General features: G+C 38.5%; 1 protein-coding gene across 1 annotated transcript in view; it reads right to left on the bottom strand.

Moving 5' to 3' along the window:
- Nucleotides 1-892: 892 nt before the first annotated feature.
- DNAJB14 (DnaJ heat shock protein family (Hsp40) member B14) overlaps nt 893-19,366 on the bottom strand; it is a 39,865-nt gene continuing 21,391 nt past the window's right edge. The window contains exons 3-8 of the mRNA XM_006133788.4: nt 15,615-15,760; nt 10,486-10,671; nt 10,003-10,097; nt 7,635-7,744; nt 6,507-6,679; nt 893-3,537 (exon numbers count right to left, since the gene is read on the bottom strand). Coding sequence (XP_006133850.3) covers nt 3,413-3,537; nt 6,507-6,679; nt 7,635-7,744; nt 10,003-10,097; nt 10,486-10,671; nt 15,615-15,760 — 835 coding nt within the window. The 3' untranslated portion in view covers nt 893-3,412. The remainder of the gene's footprint in view (nt 3,538-6,506; nt 6,680-7,634; nt 7,745-10,002; nt 10,098-10,485; nt 10,672-15,614; nt 15,761-19,366) is intronic.

The following is a 19,366-nucleotide window of genomic DNA, read 5'->3' as shown; positions in this document are numbered from 1 at the left end:
ATCACATTTTCCTATGTATTCCTCTGCTTGTTTCTTTGTGAAAAATCCACACAGAGGACACTAACTGACTGACTATTCAGGGGAATCGGTGAAACTACTACAAAATAAACCTGAAAAATAGATACTGTGTTTTCCAGTCAATCAACAACAGTATTCAGGTTTGTTACTTATAACAACAGTAGGTCAAAGATTTCCAGAAGAAAATGTTTAAGCTGTGTCCATTTCAAATAAAGTGCTAACTGTATTTTAATGGCTATAAACTGTCTTTTGTTATCTTACAAATAAGTCTTTTAAAAGTCTGAAATGCACTTAAGTTTTACGAAAGCAGAACTTACACTGAAATGTTTACTAAATGTGCAAAATATATATTTCCTTAAATTGGTATTAAAACAGGGTTCTACCCTGACTAAAACAGATGTTATTTTATGGGGAGATTTTCAGAGTCACTTTGCAAAGGAAATAAATAGGTTGTTTTTACTTCTTTACTATACATCACATTGGCCTACCAAGATCTGTTTTGTTAAAAGATTTTTCTCAGCTTTTTTTTTTTTTTTTTTCAGTTGAGAAATTCAGGTTCTGTTAACCCTGGGAAACAACAATGACTGAGAACCAGTGGAGTAACTGACTCACAAAAGACCAGAATAAAATCTGAGCAGCTGGAAAGTGCAGGGATTTTTAGTTAGGCTGCTTAAAAACCTCTGGTTTTGGTATAATATTTAACTTATGACTAATGAACATTTCGATAAAGGATATTTACCCCTTTGGTTGTCATCTTTCTCACAAGAAATATACTTTGAGCTACCCAGAAGATCCTTCAGCAAAACCAAAGAAGAGACTTGACATGCCTGATATTTTTAACCATAAATTAAAAGAAACAAAAAACAAACAAAAGCCCCCTCAAACCACCAGGCTTTTACTTTTCAAATACATTACAAAGAAAAAAAAAAGGACACATAGCTAACTTTAAAAGAATCCTTGCACATCACCTTTAAGATAGGCAGGTCTTTATTCTACAGGAAGTATACCCATGCTTTCCCAATGCCTACCCTGGTCTCAATAAGAGACTGCAAATACTTAAATCTATTACGTGTGAAGCAGCATTTTTTTCCTCAAACAAACATGTTTTTGAAACACAATATTCTTAGAAAGAATTAATTTTCCAATAATTTATAATCCAATGGAATGTAGCAGCCTAGTTCTAACCATATGGTAACTATATATTTACTGTAAGCAGCTTTATTAAAAATATTTAACTGTGGCTTCACAGCCACAATATTTTATAAACACAATAAAATTATTTCTTTTTATGTTCACGGAAAATATGGCACCCACAAGCACACAGGTGTATCTATGAAACAAGAGGCCTGTGCTTTTGTTCAAAACCATTGAAAAAATTTCTCTATTAAGACAAGATAAAGAATTTGACAAGTTCTTTGATGTTATGTTCTCCAAATGAGCATATTTATGATACTTTCTGAATAACTTAGAATCTAGGGAATCCGCATTTGTTTGCTTGCTTTCTGTCTGTCTGAGGCAAACTGCAAGCAGTTGGGTGATTTCTAAAATAAGCAGATAAATGTGATTACACCATTCCTCTCTCTGCCTCAAAACTTGATTAATGGGGACATTCAGCACAGAAAGCCTATTTTGTTTTAGTTTTCAGCTCAGCTTTGAAGTTCACATCTGATATCTACTTTGAACACTACCTCTTTCAAATGACCAAAAATGTTTTGGTTTGGCTATTTGCTTTGTCACCAGCCAGTCTGTTCCATCTTATATCATCGTATACAATATTGGTTATAGCCAGTGAGACAATTTAGAAAACATACGCACAAAAGGTTTAAGGGCCACTCAAATTAGAAGCATTTAATGTGGCTCTGGGGACAAACTGTTCAAAAGGTACAGCACTGTAAACCCAATTAAGTGAACAGGCCATTGACTTCAGTTAAGTAGTTACACTGTTAACCTGAAAACAGAATTTGCCTCCTTGCAATTCCATACAGTATTTAAAGAGAAAGTCTCTAAAACAATGTACTGCCCTTGTTACCAAATATCCAGCATTCACAAATGAAAAAACAAAATATTTTGCTATGTTGTGTTGATAAATATAGACATGTCACTTATTCTTTCTGAAGGCACCAAAAAACCTGTATCCAACCTGATTCAGAATGCTCCTTAATTTGTGACAGCATGTCTGGATACATAACTTACATGTTCAGTACATGGAATTAAATTATACTCTATTGTATTTAATGATCTAATGGTAAGTTCTCGTCTATAGGGAATCCAGCCAGCAAGATTCTGGACTGAAACAACTTTATACTGTAATTTTTTCTTTTTTCTGTACTTGGTCAAATTTGTGAGGCCCTGATCACCGCAGAATGTTAGAAACTAGCTAACTATTAGTGTTAAAAGGCACAAAGTTTTTGACTTAAGCAGTGATTTTCCTGTTCCACTTGTGATGCTGAAACATGAATGTTTTAGGATACTAGCTTGAAATGAGAAATTGCAGATTTCCCAAGAGGAAACATATTGTTGTTTTTTTTAACTAATTACTATTGCAGGTTTCCCTAAACCTTTTCAGTGAAAAATACAGAACCTGGAAGTACACGTTCAACATATTTATGGTCTACTGAAGTATCAAATGGCAGAGTTGCTGCAAATTATTCCACGTACTAAAAGCAATGTTTACAACCTCTATATAGGACTTTACAAATATCTGCTTTTAAAAGAGATTAGTGAAGCTCTTGGTTTTCTTAGTATTGGTCAGAAAATCTTAAAAACAACAACAGCTAATTGCTACTCCAAATCAATATACCCCACCATATATTTAGGAATATACACTGCTATATTTTAAAAATATCAAGTTCCTCTAAGCTGGTAAAGTCTGAAGTTTTTACATAAAGTTAGAGATGAAGTGTAATTTTTTTGTTTCAACTACACACGCTTGACATCTGAATAAGGAGTGATGTAGTCACACTATTCATTTAATCAGTGAGACAAAATGTTTCATGGAGCTAAATTTCTGAGATTTTAAATAGAAAGTCTTTTAATTTATATATACACAAAGTTCTTTGCACAGATATTTACACAACAAATATGTTAAAGGAGAACCACTATGACTTAAGTTTCTACAAGTGTGGCATCCTGTCTGAGCTACTCTCTGCTGAAAGAATTCACAGAAGCTTTTGAAGTAAAATCTAAACAATTAAAATATTTGTGAACTTTGTTCTATATTTCAGAGTAGGTAAATAAGCCATTACATGATATTTCAGCATAAGGGTTCTGGAAACAGCTACACAGTAGAGTTTTACATCCACCCACTTTCCAGCTTTCAGAATGAAACAATCTCTTCTTGCTATACAGGAGAGATATAATAGCATACTTGAAGATGCACAGGTAAAATTTTAGTTCATCCCCCTCGATAGATACTTGTCAGCCTTTCTAGTTCTTTGCAGTTGTCCATGGACAAGGAGTCTGCCTTCATTCGGAGGCGATCATCTCGGTACACTTTTGCTGCATACAGCAAGTCCGTTTCTTTAAAAAAAGAAAGATTTTAGGGTTAAAGTAGTAATTTCACTTAGATGTAAAGTTCTCTATCAGAACTACCCCAAACATAAGATACCCACATCTTTTACCACTCTCTTTGCTGCTCCCAATGGATGCTTTTTTAAAAACTCTAATTGCTATTACTAATTATTATAGAGTGACATGTGTGTAGTTTTATTGCAGGTTTCCCCTCAATTTCCATCAGCATTGCTTGCCAGTTTGAAGATTTTCCAATGTTCTTATATTTCAATCCATACTTACTGACCTGAGAGATTCTCTGTCCCCCATTACTTGCTTACTGTACACCAATTCAGATGCTAACCACTTCATCCCTGTTGTCAGTGATCTTAATGACGCCTAGTTATGCTGGCAGTGTTCAAAATCCATTCTGAGAGTTAAATGCCTTTTGGATCTACTTGCCCAGCTACCTAAATATACCAATTTCTCAAGCATAAAATAACTATCCCTTATGTTCTTACTAGTGCTTACTAGTCCTAAACTATAACGTCTCTTTTTCATTCTCTCGGGTTAAATTCTAACTAGTAAGTCATTTTTTAAAAGACAATTTAGAAATAAGTTTTAAAGTGGCAAATAATGACATCTAAAAAAATACCACTGAACACGGAGCTGATATTTCCATAAATAAAATACAAAGCAGGAGTAACTTGTTACACAAACAAATAGGATTTGCTATTTCTTTTGTTTTTAAAAGCTATTTACGGAGTTTTAATAAGTTTACAAAATCAATGCCATCTAAATATCACAAGCACAGTGATTTTATTACTACATATTGAGAAACCGTCATAAATTTCCTCCAATGTAACATATTACAGAATGAGCCTCTTTTCACCATCTAGGACATTCTGTTCATGGTTACTTTATTGAGTAAAACTTCTGACTCTTCTCTTGTTCAGCTTCTTTTCTGCCATTGCCACTAAGTTCTGTAGAATATTTTGTCTTTTCTTGAATTTCAGAATCTGCTAGTGTTTCTTCCCGCCACCCCCAATCAGCTCATCATTAATTTCTACCTCTGGGATATTATTTTGTCTGACTGAAATGTGGATTTGTAGCTTAAGAAACTGGAGTGTAATTTCTCCTCTTTTAAAATCTCTAACTATATAATAATGATTTTGGAAGCTGAATGAGAGTTTAAATGGGAATTTCCATTTTCAGCAGAGCTCTGCCATCCCGACTGCTTCTGTAATTTCCCCTAGCTCTTTCCTTTTTTTTTTTTTTTTTAAAAGCTTGGACTAGACCTGGTTGGAGAATTTTAATGGAACCATATTCTACTGGAACATGTGGTTCTATCGATACTGAAATACTTTGAAAACAGAGGTTGATTTCACTGGCATTTCACTTCAGAAGAAAACCCTGAAAAAAAGTCTAATGTTGAAACATCACTTTTCAACTTTCTGGAATGAAATATTTAGATTTTTCTTTTTGAAATGACTACAAATAAAAACAAATTGTATTATCTCTCACTATATATTTTAGAATGCATCTATCTGTCAGAGTCCATCTGTGAATATATCTGTTCAAAAATATATTTTAAATGGTAAGAGCTAGGACTACCAAATTTGGTATGCAGCTTCCTCTTATGCTAACTTAAAACAAGGTCAAAGTTTGGTTATGCCAGGAAAACAGGAAGTGCCTAGAATGAGACTGTTTTCTATAACATGGAAAAGAAAGAGGCTGATTGGAGAGAGTGATATTGCAGAGTGACGGCTGGAGGCAGCAAACTCAGGGGACAGCTCTATTGCAGAGTGACCACTGGGAGCTGCTGCACACGCAGGAGAGTAGCCAGCTGGGGACAGGGCTCCATGTGTCTGGTCACCATTGGGTAAGTGGCCCAAACAGTGCCAGAGAAGAACACCCTCCTTCCAGCCGTTGCAACCCTCCTGGGAACTTTAAATGTCTATCTTCATTTAAATCATTGCTCTAGTGTTTGGATGAGGGGTTCAGTATGAAGGCTGCCCTGGGCAGAAAGGACAACCCCAGCAGCAGCAGCTTGGGGCAAGGTGAGAAGCATTTCTCCAAGGCCACTGCAGCTTCCCTTTAACTTGCCTCCTTTCTGTATGGTTTATGAGAAGCAATCCCACTCCAGGCACATCTCTCTTTTCCCTGGTACAACCAACCCCTCACCTTGGTTTAAGTTATGCAGCTTCCTTGTATCATAATGACAGACTCATGCACAGATAGACAAACTTTCAAATATATAGCAGATTAAAGTGGATAAGAAAAAATTAATAGGTTAAACAATCTAATTGCTAAAATAAATTGAGAGGATAAAATTATAAAAAGTGAAGCATTTGTTTTTAGCTCCAAAGATGTAGATGATATTGAATTTTCAATGTGTCTTTTTTTTTTACCCTGATCCAGGACTAAATATAGAAAGTTCCAGAGCTCATGTCAGAATACATTTTCCTTCTTTCTTTCTTCTATGGGTGGTTTTTTTTTTAAATATAGCATTCTTGCCTCAACATATGGAGCTTCATTTTGGAAAGAGGAACAAATACTAAGATAGATGGCTAATAAGGAAGTGGAGGCAGGGGAATAACAGGGTTGACAAAAGAGATTAAGTATTGCACTGAGAGTGGTTTCAGGTTAGCGGTGGGAGTATTCTTCCCCATTACTAACATAGTCAAATTAATAAGTGTGTTAGTCAGTATCAAAAAATTACAGCATTCCACTGTAATTGTCAAATGTACCAGAACAAAGAATGTATCATTTTGTAGGTGGCATTGTTTCCTTCAGTCATCAAAACGTAGACGACTTTGTGTATTTTTAAAATGCGAACAAATGTGTAAGACTAGAATTATATTGGTTCTTTCATTCAAATCACGTGTTAACACTTACTAGTAAAAATCATCATGTCCTTCTATCTAATACAGAAATAAGCTTTTTGCACTAAAGCATATTTTTGAGAAGTGCAAACATTACTCATGGAGTGAACTTACTTTGCTGCCTCTCCTTCCAACAGTTATTTCGAACGTTAGACACGTAGTCCTCTTCCACACTCTTTTCCACCTTCTGTAATGATACTCCTTTGTATTCATTTCTGAAGTCCTTGTTGACATAATAAATCACTCCCAAGTTTTCTGTTTTCATTTTGATGGTTTGCCCTGTACCACTGTAAGAGACATGGTACACATTAGTTTTTTTTATATACACAATATGTATGTTTCAAATATTGCCATTGATGAAGAGCAGCAATAAAATTTCGCTGAGTATGCTATTTAAAAAGGTATAGAAAAAAGTCAGGTTGTAATAAAAAAGAGTGTTTAACAGAAGGAAATGCTTACACTGACATGGAAATAAGACTTTTCTGCTTTTTACATTTCTCTAACTCCACAATCATTTGAGTAAGTCATTTTTGTTTTAAAACTAAATAAAATAACAATTACATTAAAAATAATACAATAAAATAACAACCAACCACCAACACTGGAATTTGTCAAAACAAAAAATTAGGCAAGAACAACAGCATTTCACTCTAAAATGCTTTTTTGCAGCCCTTGACATATCCACCTGCATGCTGTGGATTAAAAACTCATGATTTGTTTATGATCCGGAGGTGTGATGCTTGTTAAGTATCACAGGAGTTTAGTATCAGAACGGAAAAACCATCTCTCTCCCATGGAATTCAAACTCTGTAAGAAGATCCTTCTTTCTATGAAGTTCACCAGTTCTGAGAACACCTGATGGCAAATAAGCTAAATCTATTCTTTATTCTTATTTGCCAAGAGAGTTAATTTCTTTCAAGAAAAAACATCCCTCCATATTAACAGAGATGAGTTTCAATACCTGTACTCTCTTTCAGAGAGGTAGGGATAAAATACTGTCAGTCTACTATGGGTGAAAGGGGAGAATAGAGAATTTCTCCAGCCTTCATCATAATTCAGACCTTAACATCACAGATTTTAGTCAACTTCTTGACTTGATGCAAGTAGAAGATGACTCTGCAAAGCAGATATTAAAAAGACATGCAATGAAAGAAAAAAAAAAAGCAGAATATGTTTTTGGACAAGTGTGTTTTGTTTAACAAATTTACAAATTAACAAATTTTGCTTAACTGGATTACTTACGATCTTGGGTATAAGGCATAAGGAGGATTAGAAACCATCAACTGGCTCAACAAAGACACAAGGATCAGTACAATAATAGGCATCAGCTGGATGAACATAGAAAAGCCTCCCTAGGGAACATAACAGTTAAGATTTAGGCATTTCATAAAATCAGGATCAAGATAGTATGCAAATCTGACAAGGTTCAATCCGAACTGGGATTTGTTTTTTAAGATTGAACAATATACCAATAACCTAAACAGTGCCAAACTGTTTTGTAGAATAACTAAAATTAGTAGTAGACAGTTTAAGCACTGTCAGGTTACTGTACTCCAAAGTCACTCCCCCCTGCTACGAAAAAAGATTGTCCCTGTTCCAAAGAGTTTGTAATCCAAGTATACATGGCATTAGTCAGTTAATAGCAATCCAATATGCATTCCATCATACAACATTGAAGAGATGCATTTAAAACTCCTGAAACAGAGTTCAAAGCCTACTGAAACCAATGAGTCATTTCACTGATTTAATGGACTGAACCATGTCTATGCACATGTCAAATAAGTAGTTAAATCAAAACAGCCAGCCACACTTAGTTTGTCTAAAGATAGTCCAGAACATGTGTGAATACTCTTAATTTAATCCACTTATAAAACAGATTAAAATAAGTGAGAATAAGGCACTCTTACTCCAGAACAAGGACATCCACATATGATGTTATTCTTAGCAATAGCTAATGTGTTTTAAATTAAAATTCCTATCTTAATATCGAGGTGGCAAAAATCTGATTTTTAAATTCAATTGGATTTTTTTTATTTGCATTATAATTAGTTTGTTTTAAAAAATAAACCTATTTAAAAATGATATCTCTATACAAAATCTGTTCAGGCCCAAACTTACAAGTTGTAGACGTGAAACAATATTTGATAAGATAATTTTACATATCCAAAACATTTAATGTTGTTTTTATAAAAATAAATGTTATAGCTGTTTTGTTAATTAAATTCCAGTTGCCATCCTAATTCAGGTTGACACAAATCACAAGCAAAAAATTGCAATATTAGAGCAATGTATTATTCACTATTTCTAATCATCTGAAAGCGTTAAATTATATAACTGCTTAAATAAGTATGTATTATTTAGAATGGACCCTGCTAGATAGTAAAAAACTATTTAGCTGTAAATCAGCATATATTATTAGTTGTATCAACCAATGAAACCATAACCTTCTTTAGAAAACAATTGAAGAATAGATAAAAAATTAATAACAATTGATTATTTAAATCAATAGTTTTCACTTGTTAATGTTGCCACAAATTTGGTAGTATTTAAAATCTTAACACTCCAGTAGGAGTGCCAGAATCTCTCCTATACTACTTTTCCTTCATTCCTCCCACCCCCCCCAAGGCCTCTTCCCTCCCACACCTATTCCCCCCCCCCCCCCCCCCCGCAACTCCTATCCACTCCTGTTCTCTCCTTTCCCCTCCGCCACCCAGTGCTTTTCCTCTCCCCATCCCCTAGGTCAAGGACTTTCCTGGAATCTGCTGCTGAAGGTAGGGGGCAGCTCTGGCTGAGTAGGGGCTAAAGCAGGTGATAACCCAGCATCTCCTCTCCCCTCCTGCTCTCAGTAACTGGACGTAGGGGACCTGACAGTGTCTGGTTAGATCTACTGACCAGACACCCATTTTTAACTGAACTTCCCAATCAAAACCAGGCAACTGGCCACCCTACCACTTGGTGATGTAATTCAGTGTTTCTCAAAGTGTTCTGTAGGTCCATTTTGGGAAAGCCGCCAGTAGGCCCGTGCCACTTTGTTTACTTAAAGGGTCAATAGCCACAGAGCCTCACAGCTCCCATTGGCTCCACTTCGCTGTTTCCAGCCAAGGGGAGCTACAAGAAACAGCAGCCTGAGCAACACCACTTTCTGCAGCTCCCCTTGACTGGAAATGGCGAACCAAAGCCAATGGGAGCCACGAGGCTCTGTGGCTACAGATCCTGTAGGTAAACAAAACAGCATCGGCCCACTAGCAGCTCTCCCGTGGGCCAATGGAAAACTCTGAGAAACACTGATGTAAATCAATCTGCCCTGCTTAATCCAAATTATTTTTTTAAGTGCAGACAAACCCTTAGTGACCAGAAACTAACTTCAGTCATTTAGCATTTAGTTATGACACAGTTTGGGTTCTTTTGTTTTGTTTCCTGCACCTTATACAAATCTTCATGTCTGTTTAGCAGAAGAGCTAGGCTTTCCCACTAAGCCTGAAATGTAAAATATTTCAATTGTGTATTCAGGTATTCCTACAGAGTACAAGACTCCCCTGCAACTATGCCATGTATATGACTACAATCTTCTCTCTAGAAGTGGATTCAGGTCAAAACCACTCAAACATACATCACCCCTCTCCTCTTCCCTCTCATGTCCACTATGACGGTGTTGATTAGCATGACTGTAGCCACCTCGACCATTTGAAAATGAATGTACACTACCTACGAAAAGAATAATCAAAAGTCAAGAAAACACCAGTTAAACATGCAAGATGGGAGAGAAACTAAAATGTCTTGACTATGGACTGGGGAATTAATATACAGAGGATAGCATTTAATTTTTTCATCTTTAAATTTCTTTTATTTTAATATACTTGGCTTTATTTTTGAAAACCTACAATATTTATCAATTCATGATTTCATGTGCTCTCAAGGTTACCATAACAATCAGAAAAGGAAACTAACAAGTTCAATATACAGCAATCCACAGAGAAAAATAAATTGATTACAGTAGATTAGGAAAAAAAGAGCTGGGATATTCTAAAAATCATCATATGAACTCTGTAGTTCAGCTGAGAGAAATGCCCATTAAATATTAATGGATAAATACCTGAAGGAAATGCTCCTCCAAAGAACATATTGAATAAATCCTCTGGAGTAATATCAGCCTCACAACCTCTGTGGAAATTAAATCTACCATTGCCAGGGTGATTGCATGCTTGCTCCTCACTGCCTGTAAGGTCATATTGCTTTCGTTTTTCTGGATTGCTCAGCACAGCATATGCATTTCCAATCTCTGAAACAGGGAACAAAGAGACATACAAACTAACAATAAGAGCTATTCTGTAATTACAGTTGTAATTTCAGTCAAGAATTTGCTGAAGATTAGCATCTTTTATAGGTGACACTTGTACATTACAAAATCAACTGCAGTGGAATAGGGTGTCCAGAGACACCTTTGGTTTTTTACTCCTTCCAAGATGCAGTATCATGGTAAAGTAGCTATAGAAAGCTAGACAGTTATGTCATCTGCTGAAATATTTCCCCTCATTGCAATTTAAAAAAATATAGATTTAATGTGAACTAAAAAAAGTCAGGTAATTGCAAAAGTTTGGCTTGATCCAACAACATTAACCCTGCATGCAGCATATCCTATATGTTTTATGGAGTACATTAATATGAATAATACAATAAACTTTACATTCAACATGGAAAAGACAAATAGAAAATATTACATGAGAATTAATATTAGTGAATCCATTTAGAGTTAACCCTAATCGATCTTAACTTTTGGAATTCCCTCACCTGTGTGTGCTTGAGCTTGAAACCTTAACACTGTGTTAATACAGATATTTTATATTTAATGTATCTGAGTTTGAAGGAAGTAGAGGAGAAAGACCAGAGAGATTTGTGGAAGTAATCAGTTTAAACAGTTTACAAATTCTGCTCGCTTTATCGGGGATTGAAAGTGCTTTGAACGTTCTTGCTATGCATGTGTGTCCAGAGCATCTTTGGTTTACTGGATATCTATCGACAAAGAAATTTACTACTGCAGCTTAGTATGCAAACTTCAGTTAATCTTATCTTGTTAAATAAAACTTTTTTCCCTCAATGAACAAAAGTGAATGGATCTCATTACCATTTTTCTCATTAACTTTTTTCCCCCTATCCTCTCAAAAATGGGCATAGGTTTTCAGTGTTGGATTCCCAAACGCAAAATGCCAGAAGTTGATGAATGGGTATAAGGTTAAAGGACCATACAGATAAATCGACTGTGGCTTTGAACAAGCACTGATTTATCAGAGTGATTGAGGACAAGAAAGTTACAAGGGTGCAAGTATGGCAATATTTTTTTTTAAACTGTCATGAGACAATGCTAGCAGTGCTGCTTTTAAATGACAAATCAAGCTACAAAAATTATATTGAAACCCTTATAAGACACACACTTTAAATACAGTTATTAGGGTTACTCTGCCCCAGGGTAAAAATGGTGATGAGAGTTTGACGCACTCAACAGTGGAGAGTAATTACAGAGAAGTCAGTCAGCTCCTAACAAATGCACAAAGAAAATCTTTTGCAAAAAATGTTTTACTCATGATATTTTTAAAGTAACATTTTTGCTTATATTGTGACATGGAAGATCATAAACTGCTAATAACCGAAGACAGGAATTCAAAAAGGTTTTTTATTTTAAACAGAATATTTTTATTTAGAGAAGATAGAAAGACAGACTTATCAATGTTCTTAAAATAAAAAGAACAAACTCTTGGACAAGTTAGTAAAATATATTCCAAGAGATTTGAAAAGTGAGTTTATATTCATGTGGTTTTTGTACAGCCTCTCTCCAAGTTACAAACGAGTTTACGGCCAAGTGTTTGGTCCATACTCGAGCTGTTTGTAACTCGGACCCCATTGAGTTACACGCGACCACGGTGTTCATAAGCGCGGGTCGCGTTCGTAACTCAAGGACTACCTTTACGACTGCTCCATGGGAGCTTTGGTTGTAAGCGCGAATGGTCGTAACTCGACCGTTTGCAACTCGAGGAGCAGCTGTATTGAGAAAATAGTCTTGCATTCCTATTTTATACCATGTGATCTGTCAGTCTCAAGCTCTATTTAGGAGGTTTTCTAAAAAAAAACAAACCCAAACAAATCCAGGAAACCTCCTGACTAGTAAATTATAAATACATGTTGTCTGGCAATATTCAGAAAATGACCAAATGATACTTCGGAAATTTTAAGAAAAATACAGTCCCATTAAAGCCATTTGGATTCCAACACTGGACTATACTATTTTGAAACCATACATTAAAGTAATGTGCATTTGCTGAAGAACCAGAAAATATTCAACCTGAATGAAGAGTGAAATAGTAAATGGTTGATTTTGAAAATGTCAAAGTTAATACTTTAAACTATTATTAGTAACAAGGTGAACATGATTAGATTTGACGGTGAGCCTTTAAACTAATTATATATTTTGTAAAGTTTAGTTATCAAAAGCATGTGTAACTATATTAAGACAATTATTAGCAATTAACTTGATTTCTATAAGTAATCTATTTCATAATTAGTTCTCTTGGCCAGGTCTACGCAGCAAGTTTTGTTCTGGGCTTAACTTAGAAATATGAGCCTTGATACCATTTTGATTTGTTCTATCCCCATACAAAAGATGTTGTTTAAAAAAAAAAAAACGTAGATAGATTGCACTTGAAGGAAAATGTCAACTTTGAGAAATAATTGTTTTTCTCAAATATATATGCAATATTAAAGGATTTTTTTTTTTTTTTTGCCAAAAGTGTTCTCCATCAGCAGTTTAGCGTGACACAGGCGTAATCTTGGCAGCATTAGCTGCCCGGATATTAAACTGAGTTAGGGGTTGGTCAAAAAGTAGTTGCAATTTGGTCCATCTTGAACAAATCTGTTTTTGCCTGAATAAAAAAAAAAAACTTATATGCACAAAACTTTAAGAAAAAGGTAATGTAGCATATCATGTGACTGAGTAAAAACTGCATATTGATGTAAACTTCCCCCCCTGCAATGTCAAAGATACAGTCAAATGTACACCTAATTGAAATGTGCTGATATTAAACCAAGCATAAATTTGTCTGATGTAATTTTGCATAATCAGTCTCACTGTGTGGAATGGCAAATGTCAATGTTTATACTAGAAAACAAATTACTTGCCTTCATAAGAGAAACTATATTAATCATTAGCATTATAAAACTTTCATTGCCAGTGTAGACATGCTAACTAATGAAAATCTTTGCCTTATTTTCTGCTCTTTTAGCCAGGAGACTACAAGATAGAAATATCTGAAAACATGGTTTTGTATCAACTAACACCAGTAAGTACTATCTTTGCTACGAAGCCCTTCTATTACAAATGCGCCAGGAACCAATAGCAATAGTAAATACAGTAGACTTCCGATAATCCAGCACCTTTGGAACCTAGGTGGCACCGGATTACAGGCAGTCCCCGAGTTACGCGGATCCGACTTATGTCGGATCCGCAGTTACGAACGGGGCTTTTCTTGCCCTGGAGGATGGGAGCGGCGGGACGCCCAGATGGAGCCGCGGTCCCACCCGCATTCTCCGGAGCGAGAAAAGCTGCTCCCCGTCTCCTGGGTCTGCTGGTCAGACGAGGGAGACGCGGAGCAAAGCCGCGGAGGACGCCCGCAGCGGGACAACCGCGGCGCGCCTGGGCTGTCCCGCTGCGAGCGTCCTCTGCGGCTTTGCTCCCCGTCTCCCTGGTCTTCTGAGGGGGGGGGGGAGGCGCAGCTAGTGCCCCCTCCCCCCCAGCAGACCAGGCTTTTCTGCCCACGACGCCTGGGGTAGAGCAGCTGGGGCGCTGCTGGGTTGCTCCCGCAGCGCCGCTCCTCGGCGCTACTGGACCATCCCGGCAGCACCCCAGCTGCTCTGCCCCAGGCGTCCTGATTCAGCCGCTGCTGGTCAGTTTCAGCAGCGGCTGAATCAGGACGCCTGGGGCAGAGCAGCTGGGGTGCTGCTGGGTTGCTCCAGTAGCGCCGAGGAGCCGCGCTACTGGAGCAACCCAGCAGCACCCCAGCTGCTCTGCCCCAGGCGTCCCCAAGTCAGCTGCTGCTGAAACTGACCAGCGGCTGAGTACAGTAAGCCCAAGGCAGAGTTGCTCTGCCCCCGGCTTCCTGGAATCAGCCGCTGATCAGTTTCAGCAGCAGCTGACTTGGGGACGCCTGGGGTTCTTAAGTTGAATCTGTATGTAAGTCAGAACTGGCATCCAGATTCAGCCGCTGTTGAAACTGATCAGTTTCAGCAGCAGCTGAATCTGAACGCCAGTTCCGACTTACATACAGATTCAACTTAAGAACAAACCTACCGTCCCTATCTTGTACGTAACCTGGGGACTGCCTGTATCGGATATGCCGGAGTATTGGGAGGTACTCCAGCTGGGGTGCTGCCGGGTTGGTCCCACAGCGCCGTCCCTCACCCCCCTGCTCGGCAATAACTACTGCAGTCTGGAGGGTTGGGAGCCCGCTCCCCTCCCGGAAACTCTCGGCAGCAGCGCGGGGCTTCCCCCGCCTTCCTGCAAAACAGCGGAGGGTTCACCCCTTGCCGCGCCGTTCCCTGCCTACCACCCCCAGACGCAGTGTGGGTCCCGGCAGACCCGTCACAGGGGTATAATCCCCTTCTCCTCTTCTCCCCTTTCCTTTACCAGCCGCGAGCATCCATGGGGCTCACAGCAGCTCCAATTGTCCAGCTGGCCGGAGCACTTCCAGATTCCAGTTGGTGCCGGACTATCAGGAGTGCCGGACCACTGGAGTTTTACTGTATGTAAATATTATGATGGCATAGTACACAATGATGTAAAAATGTGTCTTCACATTAAATTAACCTAACCCCAGTATAGAATCAGTTGAGGATAATGATAAAATGGCATAATATAATTTCACAAGCTAAGCATCTGTCTCAAATAAAATCAATACCAAAATAAAAATTGATTCAGAGATCCATTTTACCTTATTTACCTTCCATGCATACATTGAGCTGTCCCTAATTTATATATACAACCAATCATTTCCTGAAAAAAGTAATTAAGGGCCCTATTGCAGCTACACAACAAACTGCTGCTTGGTCTATTCTATGCAGATGGAATGAATCAGTACTAAGACACTGTGCTTTAACATAGATAGTTTTGTACAGTAGATGGGCCCTTTAGATTATAAAAGATTTTCTTGTACACATTTTAATTATAAAAACTTTTACTTTTAAAAGCATCTGTTGCTCCAGGTGCATGGTTTTTGTCTGGATGAAATTTCAAAGCAAGCTTTCGATAAGCTTTCTTCAAATCTTCTTCACCTGCATCTTTTGACACTCCAAGTACTTCATAATAATTTTTACTTTTCTTTATACTGCAGAAAAGAAAAGATTTCAAAGATCTAAATATAATACAGTTAAATATAATTGCATATAGAGAAGTCACTGAAGATATCAACATTAATATTTATACAACTAAAGATATTCTAGAAATTCATTTACAAAAATTGCACCTTTGCACAGAAAGGTTATTTTACTGGGAACACTATCTTCTGTACTCATACACTTCTCACTCCTTTTTATGCTTTGAAACTAATACAACTGTGAGAGAGGAAAGTGGATTCTTTTCTTGCTTGCCCAACTTCCACAAAGTCAAATAATCTTCTTTGCTAATGCTGCCATGAACCAGAAATAACCCAATGTGACTTGGCAGAATACATAGTTAGAAAAATGTATTTTTATATATAAACAGAAGATTTGTTTTGGGTACCCTTTGATTAAAAAATACCAAATAGCACTTCACAATGCCATTGTGAGAACAACAAGAAGGAATTTCATACACAGGAATACACCTGAAGCACGTTTTACTTTTATAAACTGCTTGCATAAATCCAAAGAAATAATAAATAAAATAACTCTAATTCTATATTCGGATGACCTAGAATGCTTAACATAGCATTAAATGCTATACAAAGCCTTAACAACTTTGATATTACTGTTCCTATCAGGATGAAAGTATCAGGATAATGTAATCATTTGATGGATTTTAAAACACCCAGAAGTGAAGTGGAGACACGGAAACCAAAGGGATAGAGAATGCTCTTATTTCATGTGAACAGGAAGGTTTGATAAAAAGTCGGACATGAATTTTAAATTCAACCTGATTTATGGGGTGAGCTCAGAAACCTAAATTTAAAGTATTTTGGAACTGTAGGATTCTCCTGTATAACTAAACTGGGAGTTTAGTTGCCAAAACTGTAGTACATTGACATTTGGTGAAAACTGGAAGAAAATATTTGGTGCAAACAAAACCAGAAAAGTTTATGCACGGAGATGAAATATAACATACCCATGTAGGGGGACTCCTGACTAGTAGGCAGTAAGATGGCAAATACTACCAATATAGACCAAGGGCTTGCCTTTAGGAGTTTTATACCTCTATAAATTTATAGCAATAAGCTTAGTACAGTCACACTAGTCTGTAACTGTATCCATACTAGAAGCTTGTATTGCTTTAAATATGCCAGTTTCTAATAGGGATGTAAAAGTGTAACCGTTTTTTATCCAATAAACATCAGGTTATCGGTTTCTGTTATGGTTACACGCAGGCTCCTACTCCCGGGAATCTGGCTGTCGTGCTGTGCACTCAGCAGCATAAAATTATGCTGCAGAGCTCGCAGTGAAGCCTGCTCTCCAGGAATGGGATCCATGGACATGTTTTTGTGCAATTTTCAGGCAGTTTTGGATCCATGGAAATGTGCTTATATCTAAATTCAAGTAAACTGCAAGTACATTAAATGTTATTCTGATTTTACTCTGGTCTTTTAAACTAAGCAACATTTCTAGTCATAGAAGGAATGTTTTTGGTATTGAACAGTCTGTTTATGCTAAGGCTTCTATATTATTTTTTTAAAAGTATAAGACATGGAAGACTTTACACATTTTAAATTATTACAGGCAGTCCCCGACTTACGCGGATCCGACTTACGCGGATCCAACTTATGTCGGATCCGCAGTTACGAACGCGGCTTTTCTCGCCCCGGAGGACACGGACTGCGGGACCTTGCGGTCCCACCGCCCGTGTACTCCGGGGCGAGAAAAGCTGCTCCACGTCTCCCTGGTCTGCAGACCAGGAAGACGCGGAGCAAAGCCGCGGAGGGGCTCGGGCAGCCGGGCAGCCCAGGCACGCCTGGGCTGTCCCGCCGCCGGTTTCCCCCGCAGCTTTGCAAAGCCACGGAGGGGCTGGGGCTCCGGGGCAGCCCAGGCGCGCCTGGGCTGTCCTGTCCTCTCCAGCAGACCAGGGAGATGGGGAGCAAAGCCTCGGAGCACGCCAGCAGTGGGACAGCGTGGCGCGCCTGGACTGTCCCGCTGCCCGCGTGCTCTGCGGCTTTGCTCCGTGTCTCCCAGGTCAGCAGACCAGAGAGACGGAGCAAAGCCGTGGAGGACTTGGGCATCCCCACCCCCGTCTCCCTGGTCTGCTGAGGGGGGGGGGGGGAGGGTGCAGCTAGTGCCCCCCCCCCCCCAGCAGACCAGGCTTTTCTTGCTTACCCCTGGGGTAGAGCAGCTGAGGGCTGCCGGGTTGGTCAGTTTCAGCAGCCGCTGAATCAGGACGCCTGAGGCAGAGCAGCTGGGGTGCTACTGGGTTGCTCCAGTAGCGCCGAGGAGCCGCGCTACTGGAGCAACCCAGCAGCACCCCAGCTGCTCTGCCCCAGGCGTCCCCAAGTCAGCCGCTGCTGAAACTGACCAGCAGCTGACTACAGGAATCCCGAGGCAGAGTTGCTCTGCCCCAGGCTTCCTGGAATCAGCCGCTGATCAGTTTCAGCAGCAGCTGACTTGGGGACGCCTGGGGTTCTTAAGTTGAATCTGTATGTAAGTCAGAACTGGCGTCCAGATTCAGCCGCGGTTGAAACTGATCAGTTTCAGCAGCGGCTGACGCCAGTTCCGACTTACATACAGATTCAACTTAAGAACAAACCTACAGTCCCTATCTTGTACGTAACCCGGGGACTGCCTGTATATAGAAAAAAAGATGTAAAATATAACAATTCTGTGTTTCTTAGACTCCTCTTCTGAAGCTGCCACAGACAGTTACATACCCCATTTGTCAGCACTGAAAGGAACAGGAAGGATTAACATGTTTCACAATAAATTCCTTGTTAAAGGGATTTTAAAAAGTTTATGAAAACAGTTTAGACAAATATGCTCTGTGGCTTGCTGGTAGCTTACAGAACCATTCCAGGTGTTTTGCAGTGCTGCTTCTAGCAGAAAGGCAAAGCCCGCATCCACCCATGATATTGGCAAACTGACAGGCGTGACCCATAACTCAAAAAGAAGCATTACAATTATATCAGGACAATTTACTTGTATGGGGATATCAAACAGATATACCAGATCAGCAATCACTAACCCATTCATTTGTGGGAACAGAAATCAAGGGTAGATGACATTGGTAAACAAGCAAACACATTTAGCATGTTAGAACTTTATCAATGCATCCAAATGAGAGGATAAATAATTTTCATGTCATAATTGCCTTACATTACGTATGCAAACCTGTTCCGTTAAGATCAAAGATGAGAGATACTGCAGAAACTAATGTTAGCTACATTCTGATCATCTTGTCTATCCTTGCTGTGATGAATGAATGGATGGATGTTGCCTTCTAGTCTAACTAGATTACAGTATATACACTGGGAATTGAATGTTAACTTCAAAGTGATGGGCTTTTTCTGTTTAAACACACCAGTGTGTGCTCAAAAAAGAATTCAGTCATATCCTGTGTTCAAAACACTCGAAGGCCCCCTTCATCTATAAAAGCGAAACCTCAAGTCTGAGCCCGCATCTCCCGTCTGCTGAACTTTAAACAGGAAAAGTTTATGCCCTGGGACTGAAATATTCCAAGTAGTTACTTGGAATAATCTTTTTTGGCATTTTTCAGAGTAACAGGATCTACATCTAAGTTGTGTTTGCTTTATAACCTT

This window comes from Pelodiscus sinensis, chromosome 4 (genome assembly GCF_052426305.1).
Source record: "Pelodiscus sinensis isolate ZL-2025 chromosome 4, ASM5242630v1, whole genome shotgun sequence".
NCBI lineage: Eukaryota > Metazoa > Chordata > Testudines > Trionychidae > Pelodiscus > Pelodiscus sinensis.
The sequence above is the reverse complement of the archived record's forward strand: the minus strand, read 5'-3'. Positions and strand labels throughout refer to the sequence as shown.